This window comes from Juglans microcarpa x Juglans regia, chromosome 8D (genome assembly GCF_004785595.1).
Source record: "Juglans microcarpa x Juglans regia isolate MS1-56 chromosome 8D, Jm3101_v1.0, whole genome shotgun sequence".
Taxonomy (NCBI): domain Eukaryota; kingdom Viridiplantae; phylum Streptophyta; class Magnoliopsida; order Fagales; family Juglandaceae; genus Juglans; species Juglans microcarpa x Juglans regia.
Window position 1 is genome coordinate 35,935,952 of NC_054608.1, and position 13,927 is coordinate 35,949,878.

The 13,927-nt window shown below is 38.2% G+C and overlaps 1 protein-coding gene across 1 annotated transcript; it reads right to left on the minus strand.

Annotated features, from left to right (window-relative positions):
* Window positions 1–6,536: 6,536 nt before the first annotated feature.
* On the minus strand, window positions 6,537–13,751 carry LOC121243115 (extradiol ring-cleavage dioxygenase). The gene is made up of 3 exons (XM_041141172.1): window positions 13,296–13,751; window positions 7,611–7,981; window positions 6,537–7,005 (listed from the first exon to the last, which is right to left on the minus strand). Exons 1-3 carry the CDS (start codon window positions 13,521–13,523, stop codon window positions 6,810–6,812), a joined length of 795 nt encoding a protein of 264 aa, XP_040997106.1. The 5' UTR covers window positions 13,524–13,751; the 3' UTR covers window positions 6,537–6,809.
* Window positions 13,752–13,927: the final 176 nt, after the last annotated feature.

Here is a 13,927-nt window from a genome sequence, read left to right on the forward strand (position 1 = left end):
ATCTTGAGATTGATTTGAGGAATCATCATTTATAAGTCAAGTGTTTTTTGTTGGGAAAAATATGGAAGATATAAAAGATGTGTGCATACGCTTTGTAAACTAGAGAATAAAATAAAATAATCAGAACAATTTAGATAGAGATAACCCAGTGTTAAGGCATACGTTGTGATAAAATATTTCCTTATAATAGATTATGCCGCCTCCAAATCTTAACATGAACTAGGTTAATTTCTTGATTGTCTACTCCTACGAGACAACAACCATCGGTTCTCGTTTATATGCCCCGAAGTAGAATGTGCTGTGAAAGGTCGTACGGTGCCGTGAAAGGTCGTACGCTACTTTCCATTGACACTTAAATTACAATGGTTATTTAAGTCACGTGCAATGACTGTAGATATGACATGATACTCTGGGAAAAATATATTTGCACAATTTGTAGATATCAGTTGTAATGAATTTGGTAAAATGTAACGGAAGAGAAAACGAACTGCGAATGACTTGAATTGGACAAAGAATAGTATACTTTTCAAACTCTCGTAATGGTCGACGTTAAAATTGTGACATAGTCTCGATGTTATGCATATTGAGAAAAATATATGCGAGTCTGTGTTGGGAACATTAATGTCAATTGAAGGCAAAAAGAAGAATAAATTAAACTCATGGAAGGATTTGAAACGGTTGGGAATAAGATAAAAAATGTACTTGTAACAAAGTGGTTCGTTTATCTATATACCGAGTGGGTGGTATACATTGTCAAGGAACGAAAGAGCTATATTTAGTGAGTGGCTAATGAAGATTAAATTACTGGACGGTTATGCCTTGAATCTAATAAGGTGTGTGCGAACAAATGATTGGAAAATTACTGGATTAAAAAGTCATGATTGTCATATATTTTTACAACGTATCTTACCTATTAGTATCCGTGGGTACTCAACGAGAAATGTGTGTGTGGCTTTGACTGAGCTGAGTGCATTTTTTGAAGACTTGCGTGTTAGAATGTTGAATGTAGAAGTTTTGGACCATATGGAACGAGAAATTGCTATAATATTGTGTAAGCTGGAGGGTATTTACCCACCATTATTCTTCAACGTCATGATTCACTTAGCCGTTCATTTGTCATGTAAGGCTCGATTTGCAGGACCAGTCCAGTATAAATAGATGTATCCCATTGAACGATTCATTGGAAAGTTGAAACGCATAGTGGGTAACAAGGCCCGTCGAGAAGAATCAATTGCAGAAACATATATTGATGATGAGTGTCATATATTCTGTTCCAAATACTTCCACGGAGTTTACATGAGGTTTGACCGGTCGGAAAGAAACTTTGATGTTGACAAAGCAATACAACGAAATGGGTTTTTTGTGTTTTTTCAACAAGTACGTACACTTGTTACAGCGCATGGTTATGATTTGTATGGAAGAGAGTTAGAGAAAGCTCAGTAGTACGTGCTAAATAATTGTCCTGAGATAGAGAACTTGAAGTAAATTGTCATTGTTTGTTAATTAATATTGTAATTTACTTAACAAAATTATAAGAACATAAATTATTTGGTAATGTTCAATTTCAGTTATCATATTAACGTACTCGAAGAATTGAGAGTAAATGATATAAACCAGAAACATGAAGAGGAATTCCCGAAAGGGTTTGAAAAATGGGTAATGATAATACAGATGCGAGTTTGAATTACCAAAAAAAAAATATTGTTTGTTTATTTGTATATGTTTATGTTTTATTCAATATGCAGTTTATACAAATGCATGCGAGTAATCCAAATGATATATCAGACTAACTGTATGCATTGGTGTGTGGCCCCTCGAGATGTGCTATTTGATATTCTGCATGTATTTCTCGGAATAGTAGGTATTGCACAATGGATCGAGAACGCTATAGGAAAATACAAAATAGTGGTGTCATAGTTGAAGAAAGTCATGATGTAGAAAACATTGATTTCTATGAGTTATTGTCGATATAATCAGAATGAGATATTTGTGAGAGTTTGTAGTGTATCTGTTTAAATGTGATTGATGAGATTTAAACAATCCTTGAACGGGAGTGCGCGATGATGAATATTTTTTGAGTATTAATATATAAAAAAAATAGTATGAAGATGATCTTTTTATTTTGGCTTTCCAAGCATATCAAATATTCTAATTAGATGATCCTAAGTTAGGAAATCAATGGCGAGTAGTACATAAGTTTTCTCCAATAAATATATATGATGTTATCTCTAAGGCGGAGGGACAAGATGAAGAAGAAGATGATCCCTCTATTCAAGAAGCATACCAAGAGAGTCAACCTGTCTTTAACTTGTTTGTGGATTTGAGTCAGTATGAGATGATTTCATTGCATAGGGAAGATATTGAGGTTGAAATTGTTGATGCGATAGTTGAACAAAATGTTGAGTCATCTGAAGTATCTACAGATGATGAGGGCGAATGGTCAAATGAAACTGATATAGATGATTGACCGGTTTTGTGTTCACATTACACTTTATGAAAAATCTTGTGCGTAATGAATGTATCGGTGTTTCAAAGTTATGCCACTGAAGAGGATGAAAGTTTGCATCCCATCTCCACCTATTCCTAGCTTTCCATTTGACTCACTACTAGAGATTGACTTTACAGAATAAGATAAAAATCTAATAGTCATTTTGTTTTAATTAAGGTCATTCATACATATTACATCGTTTCTAACCATCATTTACTTCGTTTCTACAACGAATATTATATTTTATAAAGTTAACAATACAATCTCGTCAAGGTTGAGGTACTACTAGATCAAGCGTGACGTTGGAAAAATATCATAAAGTGAGTAAGATTAAGGTTAACGTTCCTGATGAACATAGTGGAGGCGAATGACAACCAGTAGCTTGGCTTGCATCGCATGTATGTGCTCTTACACGAACTTATACACCTTTAACTACGAGTTCATGACAGAAAGTCTCCCAAGATGTGAAATAGCTTATTAAGAAATGTTGTTTGGTAATGCTTAAATAATTGATTTATATTGATATTATTTAATATGTATGCAAATTTTAGAATATTATGAGTGATAATATCTTTGTATATATATTTTTTCAATGATGACTTCGAACTAATTTTTAGTCGGAGGAATGAGTGTAAGACTGTCGATGAGTTTATGTATAATGCATTCAACAAATATAAGACAATGTATCATGAGCATTATAATAAGTTCGAGAATAAGGAATATGCACGCCAACATCCTTTTCAGGATGTTTAACTTTCCGATTGGGAAAAACTTTATGACATGTTTGAGGATCCATCATATAAGGTAAATTAAATAAATTTTTTTTACGTATTCTATTTATAATTTTTACTTCCTAATATTTACAACTTCTATGTAGGAGCTAGAGAAGAAATGCTAACATTGACATGAGAACTCTTTTAAAGCCTCTTTAAATTAAAAAAAAAAAAAATGCCTCGAAGGAATGCTAACTTTAGTTACATTTGAGAGAGAGAGAGCACCCCTTACTTTTGCCGCATGGCCTTTAATTAACTAGCGGTAAGGGCAAGGGAGCCGTGGAATGACTTGCTTCAAATGTCATCCAAGCAACAAAAATGGAAAGCAATGTATGTCTTGTATATTAATATAGCTTTATGGTTTAAAGATATTTGCAAATTAAAGAGCACTAGTAACAGAGGAATTAAGTGGACCACACCTCGTCAGTCCTACAAATTATATAAAGCATCACTTCGAATATAGATAGCGTAAGAAAGCTTCAAAGTAAAGACCTTTTTTTCCAAATTAAGGCGCCTCCACCCAATTTAATTACTTGCATTATAAAAACTCCCCTCGATTTGGTCATCATGTCGACCTTAAGCCGGTTGCCTTTTTCCCCCCCTTAACTAGCTAATTCCTAGCTACTACATGCACAATATTAATACTGATTAAGCTTGTGCATGTGCTAGCTAGTTAGATTTGGTTTTATTGGATGGCCTGATTTAAGCTTTGAGCCAGCAGCTTCCAGATAAGAAAGCTTGAACCAGATCATTTGGTTTTTTTTTCATAAATCCATGCAATTTAGATGCCCGTAAGTACTGTATACATTTTGAACCGGAAATTAAGATGAAAAGCCATGCATGCATAAAAATAAATAAATTTAGTAAAGATCTAGTCTTTATCATCATCATCAATACATATAGATAATGAGAATGACCTCTAAATGAAAAGTTCTAGTTAATGATCTCGCAGCTTAGTACTATTTGATTGTTCATGACTTTGTTAATTCTAAATCTCCCTCTCAGTACTGTAACTGATCTCCCCCCAACCCCCCAATTAGCTGCATGCAATAAGAGATCAAAAAGAAAGAAGATAGATCATCAGGATCAGATGATTAAATATTAATGGATAGATCTACTGATCATCAACTAGATTATTATTGATCTTGGAATGCTTTATTTTTTTGTTTTTTCATTAATAAAAAAAAAAAAGTTCCAAACTATTTTACTTCAAAAATATGCATGCTAGCTAGAAACATTTCCTTCAACAATTATATAGATCTTTGTTGTTATATATAATATGGATGAAAAAGAAGGGTAAATGGATTCTAACTTGAAATATTTGACTAACAATATCATGCTAGCTAGACTTATAAGCCATTCACAGGTAGACTTGTACTGCAGTAGTTACATTAATTTATAATGGTATTTCTATTCCTTATAAATTAAGGGATATATAGATCTAAGGTTTTTAGCCTTGATGATTGTTAATTAAGAGCTAGTTGATCAGCATATGTAGGACAGCAAGACATACTTAGGCTACATAAATTGAGGCTGCTAGCTTTTAGTCGATGTTGCTTAGAAGGAAGGAAACAGACAGAAGTGAGCTTTGAGGTAGCTTAAATTAATTCTCTACTTTAATCCCTTCCTTTTTACAATTATCTAATAAGCTATCTAATGCATGGTGTCAAGGGGTCAAAAAGCCACCCATGCCATGACGATCTTAAACAATGTCAAATTGCATGCCCTCTCGCTTAATTTGCTTCGATCATGGGACACATTTCATTCAAATAACAAGAATTTTTTAATTTTTTTTTTTTTTTGAGCAAAAATAACAAGAATATTATTCCTTCAAAACTTAGGACTTTCAATATATCTCTTTTTCCATTTTGCATTTAGGATCTCAAAAGATCAGTAGTAAAGAGTACATGACATACTGTAAAGTGCAAAGCCTAGGAGAATACAAAGGGGCGAAATCCTAATACACCAAAGGGATGAAACTCTAGCAGAGCAAATGTCGAGAGAAGCTTCTGGAGAAAAATACCTCAATTGAATTAAAACCGTGCATGTACAGTGACCAAAGCAAGTATCTATGTTAGTACATAGGGAAATAAAATACATGTGACTAACACGTGATACAAAGAAGAATTAAAAGAATAAATTTAATTCATGATACATACAAAATCTTCACTTCCTAGAATGGGAATTTAGCAGGTTTTGACAGATCAGGTTGTTCGAGGATGATTATATATAATTCTTCTGCATGCAAAATGCCATTCTTTACCTTAAAAATTTTCAACCGCCCGGGAAACAGAAATAAGAAATTTTTTTATGCAAATAGAGGCCATATTTGTTTCGGATAAGCTCTCGAGGAAAGCACCGTTAAAGCTGACTTCATAAGTTGGAGTGGAAGTGGAGAGTTGGCAAGGGACAGATGCAAATAGAGGCCATTCTTGAAGAAAGACCCAGATCAACTTTCCCAATCCAGGCTAAATCTAAAATTGATTCGGATCGATCCCACGTTAAAAGTTGCCAACAAGAAGGGGAAAAGGAAAGTACTTCCGATTTTAGTCGACACAAGGACGTCCCTGGAGGATCCCAACTTAAAAAATGTTTTTCTTATACTTCTATCCATGGAATTTTTCTTTTTATTTCTTCGTTTGTGAAGTATATGCATTGCTGAGAGCAAGGTTTTGAAATGTGTTAAGATTAGTACCTTCTAGATCAAATCAATTTTGAAATGGAATCAACTAAGATCGGCCTGTTCTACATTTTCAACTCATATGTTGAAAAATTTTCATTTCTAGGCTCCTCTGCGATACAGTAGATCCAATCTATTCACCGACGGCAGACAATGCAGTCAGTCCCTGAGATAGTCTTTGCCTCCACCAGCAGTCTTAAGGCCAGAGGAAAAGAGCCACCAATCCAACCCTTTACCCCATTCAACCAAACAAAGCTTATTTCACATATGCTACATTTATTTGCTAAGAGTCCTAGTAAAAACGCAACATCCATCTTTAGAGCTACCTTGTAACAACCGAAATCCAACAAAAGTTCCCCATTATACACATGTAAATAATATATGCATGGGAGGTATTACATTTGCTGCACAGGCCTCAAATTGAAGTCAAACAAATTTAACTTCTTTCCATTTCCTACATAATTTAATAGAACCCCCGAAATCCAGATCTACTCGAAACTATTTCAAGGTACTAGTACGTCAATATGCTTAAATCCAGTAATCAGAAAGTTTGAAAAAAAAAAAAACAGGAATGGAAACAGTTGAGAGATACCACTTCCACTTGAGTTTTTATGGTCCATTGAAACATCAGTTTGCCAACCAGAGACATACAAGTAATTAAATGCGACCGAAACTGAGAGATTAATAGAGGCATGGGGTACGGTGTTTATTGCTTCAAGATACATAACTCATAATAGGGTTTGTTACAACATCATACAAACATGGATTTAGAGTATCCAATCTTCTTTAAAGATAGCATAACAGCAGATCTCTCCGACCATAATGAGACAGCACATTCAATATAATAGCTTAATTCTGCAATGTCGATTCAATTGATAGCTGCTGTGAACTGGTAAGAGGCATAAGAAAGGGTACCCATGTCCCAGCTATGGTGAACGAGTTTAGCCTTTGCATTCTCACCAGCGGCACCCATGGCAACATGCAATGGGTAAAAGTGATCTGGCCAGGGGTGAGCCAATTTTGCACATGGTGCCTTCTCATCCCAGTGATTCACGTCTTCATACCTACACAGGGAATTGAGTGCTTAATTTCAAACCATAGAAGCTAATGAAGTTAGACAGATTGGACTTTCATGCAGCAATAACCAAGATTAGAAGTCAAGCCAGAAAAGCAATAAAGAAGCCGCCAGTTAATGCGCATTATCCTCCCCATATTTGGTTGGCATTTCCATATGGACAAACTGCCTCTTACCAAGCAACATTCATACCGACTTTGGCTCTAACAAAGCCAGGGCATTTTGTCACCGTAATGCAATGGACATTGTTTTTTTTTTTTTTTTTTTTTTTTTTGCAATTGTTAGAATGCTTTATCGTTGATTAGAATGTCACGCCCCCTAGCATCTATTTTAATAATTTGGTCATTGGGGGCTAAGAGACTCCTAATCACTACTTGCCCAGATTTTTGGATGACTGAATGTGGCCCTAATGGCAAGGTAAGGGGAGAGAGATATCCAACCAGTGGTTTGGTGGCATTCTCTGTAGGAGCTCATGAGAGCAAACAATTTCGACATCCTTTGATGGATATAATTATAATTTTGTAAATTCCGAAAAGTAACCAGATTTAGAACAAAAACGGTGAGATAAGTAAATGGTAAATACTACTAAGTTACCTTCCTTCAACAAGAGCATCTTTAAGCCAGGTATCAAAATCCAAAGCCCAAGAAGGAACGGGGCTGTCCCTGGGTAAAATGTTTCTCAGGTTATGAGTAGCACTACCAGAACCCATGATGAGAACACCTTCCTCCTTAAGAGGGGCTAAAGCCTTCCCCAAGTTGTAGTGATAAGTGCCATCCCTATCTGATTGAACGGAGAGTTGGCACACTGGGATATCTGCCTCTGGATACATTAACATTAGGGGGACCCATGCACCATGGTCAAGCCCTCGCTTTCTATCTTCGTCAACACGCTCGAAGCCTGATGCTTTGAGCAGTTCCTTCACCCTCTTAGCCAGTTCTGGAGCTCCCGGTGCAGGGTACTTGAGCTGGTAGATGATAAGAGAAACAGAATTCAGAGAAGATTGCAACATGAATGGATTACTAAAAAAAAAATACCCTCTTTACACAGCCAAGTTGATGCATTGCTGTCCTCCATGCGTCTTGTGATGTGAGCATATAAACTTGTGTTTAAAGCTTGTTTGTTCTCGCTTAGGGGCGTTTCCAATCTTCCCTCGAGGCAAAAAATTTTATCTAGTATGTCCTTTGAACGTAATAATATTATGTCCCGATCGGAAGAAAGTAGGTAGAATTAGAACAGGGGGAGAGAAGGGTGATTTAACAAAAACGTCTGGAACTATGAGGTTTGGTTGGAAAGGGAGAGGTTGAATCCTTCGTAATCTATCATCAGCACCCATCCACCATTACCAAACCCACCTACAACCGTGCACACCACGTAACTCTTCAGTCTTCCCCATTCATTTGTCCACAAGAATTTCTTTTTATTTTTATTTTTTATTTTTTAAAGATTTGGGGAAGGAGACCATGAAAGTCCTATATGAGGTTTTACAGAAAGACATGGAATGATCAAATATCAAAGTTGAGCACAAGTGTTAAGGAAATCTCCACTGATACATCTGTCCCTGATTCTAAGGGATAATATTCTGCCAAGCTTTGGAAACTTTGACCATTATATTTAGGAGCAATCAGTGCAACGGTCATCCTTGTATCTTGTCCATAATTTTAGGCTATTGATTTGTAGTTTACATTTTTATATTTACCTTGTATACAATCTGTCATATATAAAAGGAGACACTCGACTCTGGATCATCATCCAGAATCATTCCCATTTCAGCTTTTGTTTTATGGTGTCAGAGCTTTAACGTGACCTCTGTCTTTTTTTTTTTTTTCTTTTCAAATGGCTTCCACTCCAGTCACTCCTGTCAGTATTCACAGCCTTGTTACCATTAAACTTACTAAAGAATCTATTGTGGAACGCTCAAATTGGACCTTACTTACGTGGGCAAAGGCTTTTCGGCTATGTCAATGGTTCCATAACCCAGCCACCCACTCATATAACCAACCCTGCGGCAGCAACGTCTGAAGCTGCCCCTTCCGAAATACCCAACCCCAATTACACTATCTGGTTTGATCAAGATCAAGTGGTGCTAAGCACACTGGTCTCTTCTTTGTCTGAAAATATTCTGGCTCAAATGGTGGGGATCTCCACCTCCAGAGAAGTTTGGGTCGCCTTGGAGACTATTTTCGCCTTCCATTCCCGTGCCCGTGCCATGCAAACCAGACAAATCCTTTCTGTCATCAAAAAACCAAATCAATCAATCTCTGATTATTTTCAGAAGATCAAGACTCATGCAGACACTTTAGCCGCCATTGGTGAGTCATTGCTACCTCATGGATTTCAATCCTATCTACTTGGTGGACTTGACTCCACCTATGATGCAATTGTCACTGCTATCATCACTTGGTCAGACCCGATGAGTAAAGAAGATCTCTTCAGCCATCTTCTCAATTTTGAGTTGCGGTTGGAACACCACAACTCAGCTCTTGAAGCAACCATTGGTTCAGTTAACGTTGCTACACCTCGAGGAGGCAAACAGTTTTCTCAACAGCAATCATATTCTCCACAGCAGCAATATTCTACTCATCTTCGACCTCCACAACAATCTTATCAGCAAAATAATTTTAGGGGTCGAGGACGCACTGGACGTAACAAAGGCGGACCTGGCCAACAATCCTCCTCTCGACCACTCTGCCAAGTCTGTGGTAAAACAGGCCATACTGCCATCCAGTGTTACCATCGCTTTGATCAGGCATATCAAGGAACCCCTCCCACCATGGCGGCATACTTAACTAATCAGCAATCCACTTCTGGGTCTACCAATCATCTCACTAATGAATTTCAGCATCTCAATATTCATTCTAAGCCTTATACAGGTGGTGACCAGATACAAGTTGGAGATGGGGCAGGTTTAAAAATACAAAACATTGGTTCATGCAAATTGCATACTTCTTCACACTCATTTAATTTACCACATCTTTTACATGAGCCTCACATTCAAAAGAACCTCATTTCTGTTAGTCAATTTACTAATGACAATCATGTCTTTATTGAATTTCACACCTCCTATTTTTTGGTGAAGGACGAAAACCAGAGGGAAAATTCTACTGCACGGCAAGACTAAAGATGGTCTTTATCCCTTCCTCTCTAATGTCTCATCTTCTACACAACGACAATCCTTAACTTGTCAATGTGTTCCTCTTGGAATGTGGCACTCTCGAATGGGACATCCGTCATACCAAACTGTTTGTCGTCTCGTTTCTCAGTTCTCTCTTCCCGTTTCAACAAATAAAGCTCCTAGCATTTGCTCCAGCTGTCAACAGGGAAAAAGTCACTGACTTCCATTTCCAGTTTCTACTTCCTCTTCTACCTCTCCTCTTGAACTTATTTTCTCAGATGTTTGGGGTCCTTCCCCCATTATGTCAACTAGTGGAAATAAATTTTATGTGTCTTTCTTTGATCATTACAGCAAATACACTTGGCTTTATCCTATCCCACAAAAATCTGATGTTTAAAAAGTGTTTTGTTCATTTCAAAAACTTGTTGAAAGACAACTTAACTATAAAATCAAGTCTGTCCAAATCGATTGGGGAGGTGAATATCGTTCTCTTCATAAATATTTTGAAGCCAATGGTATCCAACATCGTGTCTCTTGCCCTCACATGTCTCAACAAAACGGTTCCGTCGAACGAAAATACCGTCATATTGTTGAAATTGGTTTGTCACTCCTATCTCACAATTCAGTTCCTCTTTCTTTCTGGGATCATGCATTTTTAATGGCCACTTATCTCATTAATCGGCTTCCCACAACTCCCCTAAATACGACACCTCTCCAACAATTGTTTGGTCGTGATCCTGATTTTTCACTTATGCGTGTTTTCAGTTGTGCATGCTACCCATTTCTTCGCCCCTTTAATCATCATAAGCTCAACTTCCGCTCCAAACAATGTGTGTTTCTGGGCCTCAACAATATGCATAGAGGATATAAATGTCTTGATCCATCCATAGACAAAATCATAGTGTCTCTACATGTGGGCTTTGATGAACACGCATTCCCTTTTTCTCAACCAGCACCTCAATCTCTTCAACCCGATTAATCTCAAGCTGACATGACTTACTTGCCTTTTCCTATTAACCACCAATCGAGACCTCACACAAACACTTCTTCACCTCTCATCTCAGGTCATGCCACGATATCCTCTCCACCTTCTCTCTTTGACTTGCCCTCTGCATCTAACCTTCCCTCTTCTCCAACTGTATGCTCCTCCCCATCTACAGCTCATGGTCCTCCTACTCTTGCTGTTCCAGTTGAAGCTTCCGCGGCTTGCCCTCATCAAATGAGGACTCAATCACAGAATCAAATCGTCAAAGCCTAAATCCTTCACCAATGCTACAGTTCGTTACCCTCTCCCAAAAGCTTTACTTACTGCCTGAAGCTCTTTCCAGTTACACTAAGGCTAGCAAATATGCTGAATGGAGATCTGCCATGGATGATGAGTTCTCTGCGCTAATGAAAAACGGCACATGGTTGCTGGTCCCTGCTCGTCCTGACATGAATGTTGTTGGCTCTACGTGGGTTCCTAAAACTCAAAAGAAGTCAGACGGTACTCTTGACAGACGCAAGGCCCTATTAGTGGCTAAGGGATACCACCAATAGCAAGGTATTGACTTTGATGCACCTTCAGCCCGGTTGCCAAGCCTCCAACAATCCGACTAGTTCTCAGCATTGTTATGTCTCACAACTGGGAAATCCATCAAATTGACTTCCAAAATGCATTCCTTCACGGTTTGCTCGCTGAGGACGTTTACATGCACCAACCCGTAGGCTACGTGGACACCAACTTCCCGACTCATGTCTGCAAGCTTCATAAAGCCCTTTACGGTTTGTAGCAGGTACCGCGTGCTTGGTATTCCAGACTTGGTGATTATCTTCTCACCTTGGGTTTTCTCACTTCAGGCTCAGACATGTCCCTCTTCATCTATACCACAGGCTCGGTTCGATTGTTTCTCTTTGTCTATGTCGACGATATTGTGATCACAGGCCATCTCTCACCTTAACCAAAATTTGAGTAGTGAGTTTGCCTAAAAGACTTAGGCCCCATAAGCTTCTTCTTGGGTATTGAAGCCTCCAGGACCTCTTTTGTTCTTTTTCTCTCCCAAAGACTATTTATAACATTCTCCAACGCACAAATATGATAGAAGCAAAGCCCGTGTCATCACCAATGTCATCCTCGCAGCAGCTTTCTCTGTTTGATGGTGCTCCCTGTGCAGACCCTTCACAATATCGCAGTGTGGTTGGTGTTGTACAGTAATTATCACTGACTCGTCCAAACATCTCTTATGCAGTTAACAAAGTTTGTCAGTTCATGCACAAACCCACTGAGATTCACTGATCGGCTCTGAAGCGAATTCTCCACCATCTGAAATTTTCCATTGACTTTGGTCTACAAATTCAACCTGACTCATCCACCCAGCTCTCCATTTATTGTGACGCTGATTGGGCCGGTTGCCCTGATGACCGCCGCTCCACATATGGCTACTGCATCTACTTTGGTTCCAATTTGATTTCCTGGAGCTCCAAAAAGCAGCCAACCGTCGCCCGCTCCAATACAGGAGCAGAATACAAAGTTGTTGCTCATGCCACGGCTGAGTCACTTTGGCTTCAGTCCCTATTGCATGAGCTTGGTGTTTTTATTTCCTCAAGACTAGTTGTTTGGTGTGATAACATAGGGGCAACTTATCTCTCAGCGAACCAAGTTTTCCATGCCCGCGCTAAACATGTGGAAATTGATTATCACTTCATCCGAGAGAAGGTCCAACAAAAGTCACTTGAAGTTCGTTTCATACCCAGCCGTGATCAACTCACTGACGGTCTTACGAAACCATTAGTCTCTGCCAAATTCTCAATAATGCGAGACAAACTCAATATGGTTCTCTCCCCGTTGAGTTTGCAGGACGTGTTAAGGAAATCTCCACTGATACAACTGTCCCTGATTCTAAGGGATAATATTCTGCCAAGCTTTGGAGACTTTGACCATTATATTTAGGAGCAATCAGTGCAACGGTCATCCTTGTATCTTGTCCATAATTTTAGGCTATTGATTTGTAGTATACATTTTTATATTTACCTTGTATGCAATCTGTCATATATAAAAGGAGACACTCGACTCTGGATCATCATCAGAATCATTCCCATTTCAGCTTTTGTTTTAATAAGTAACAAAGATCAAAGTTGAGCATAAGTAACAAAGATAAAAACGAAAATAAGGTTAAAAGACTTGTACCTTGTACATATGTTTGGGGAAGTTATAAAAATCGTGGATGGTTTGGTTGGGGCCAGATATGACGTTGACGGATGGCACAGGGGTGTCCCAGTGGCCGGAAATAACGAGAATGGAAGTGGGCCTCCGGCAAAAACCTTGGTCCTCCCAAGCTTTTAAGAAATGCCTAGCAGGTATCTCCTCGTCAAATGACAGCGTCGGTGATCCATGCGATATGTAGAACGTGGCCATCCTACGCCAACACAGAATCGCCCTTCTCCCTTCTCCCTTGTTCCGACGAAGATGATGATGCCGTTACCGTGACACGACCTACGATTTGAGATACAGAGAGAGGAGGGGGAAGCGTTGACTTGTCAACGCGCGTCCGCTTTTAACGATGAGCTCAACTTTTGATTCTTGGTTGTTGAAGAAAACACAAGGAAGAACGCGTCGACTTTTTATTAAAGAACAGAAAAAACACGACTCATAATAATTAAAATTAACAGTATAAAAATGGGGTAGTTGTCACGCATAGATGGCGGTCGAGCGGTCTATTCATTTCAGTCTATTTTGGATTTGAAAAATATTTTATTTTATTTCATCTCATTTTATTATTATAATTTTTTTAGATTTTTATTTAAAATATAATAAATAAT

Excerpts from the sequence above, each read along its gene's own strand:
- LOC121243115 (XM_041141172.1), bottom strand. The coding sequence starts at position 13,523 with ATGGCCACGTTCTACATATCGCATGGATCACCGACGCTGTCATTTGAC. Across the intron at positions 7,982-13,295 it reads TCCCCAAACATATGTACAAG|CTCAAGTACCCTGCACCGGG; the intron begins GTACAAGTCTTT and ends ATCATCTACCAG. Across the intron at positions 7,006-7,610 it reads GATGCTCTTGTTGAAGGAAG|GTATGAAGACGTGAATCACT; the intron begins GTAACTTAGTAG and ends TTCCCTGTGTAG.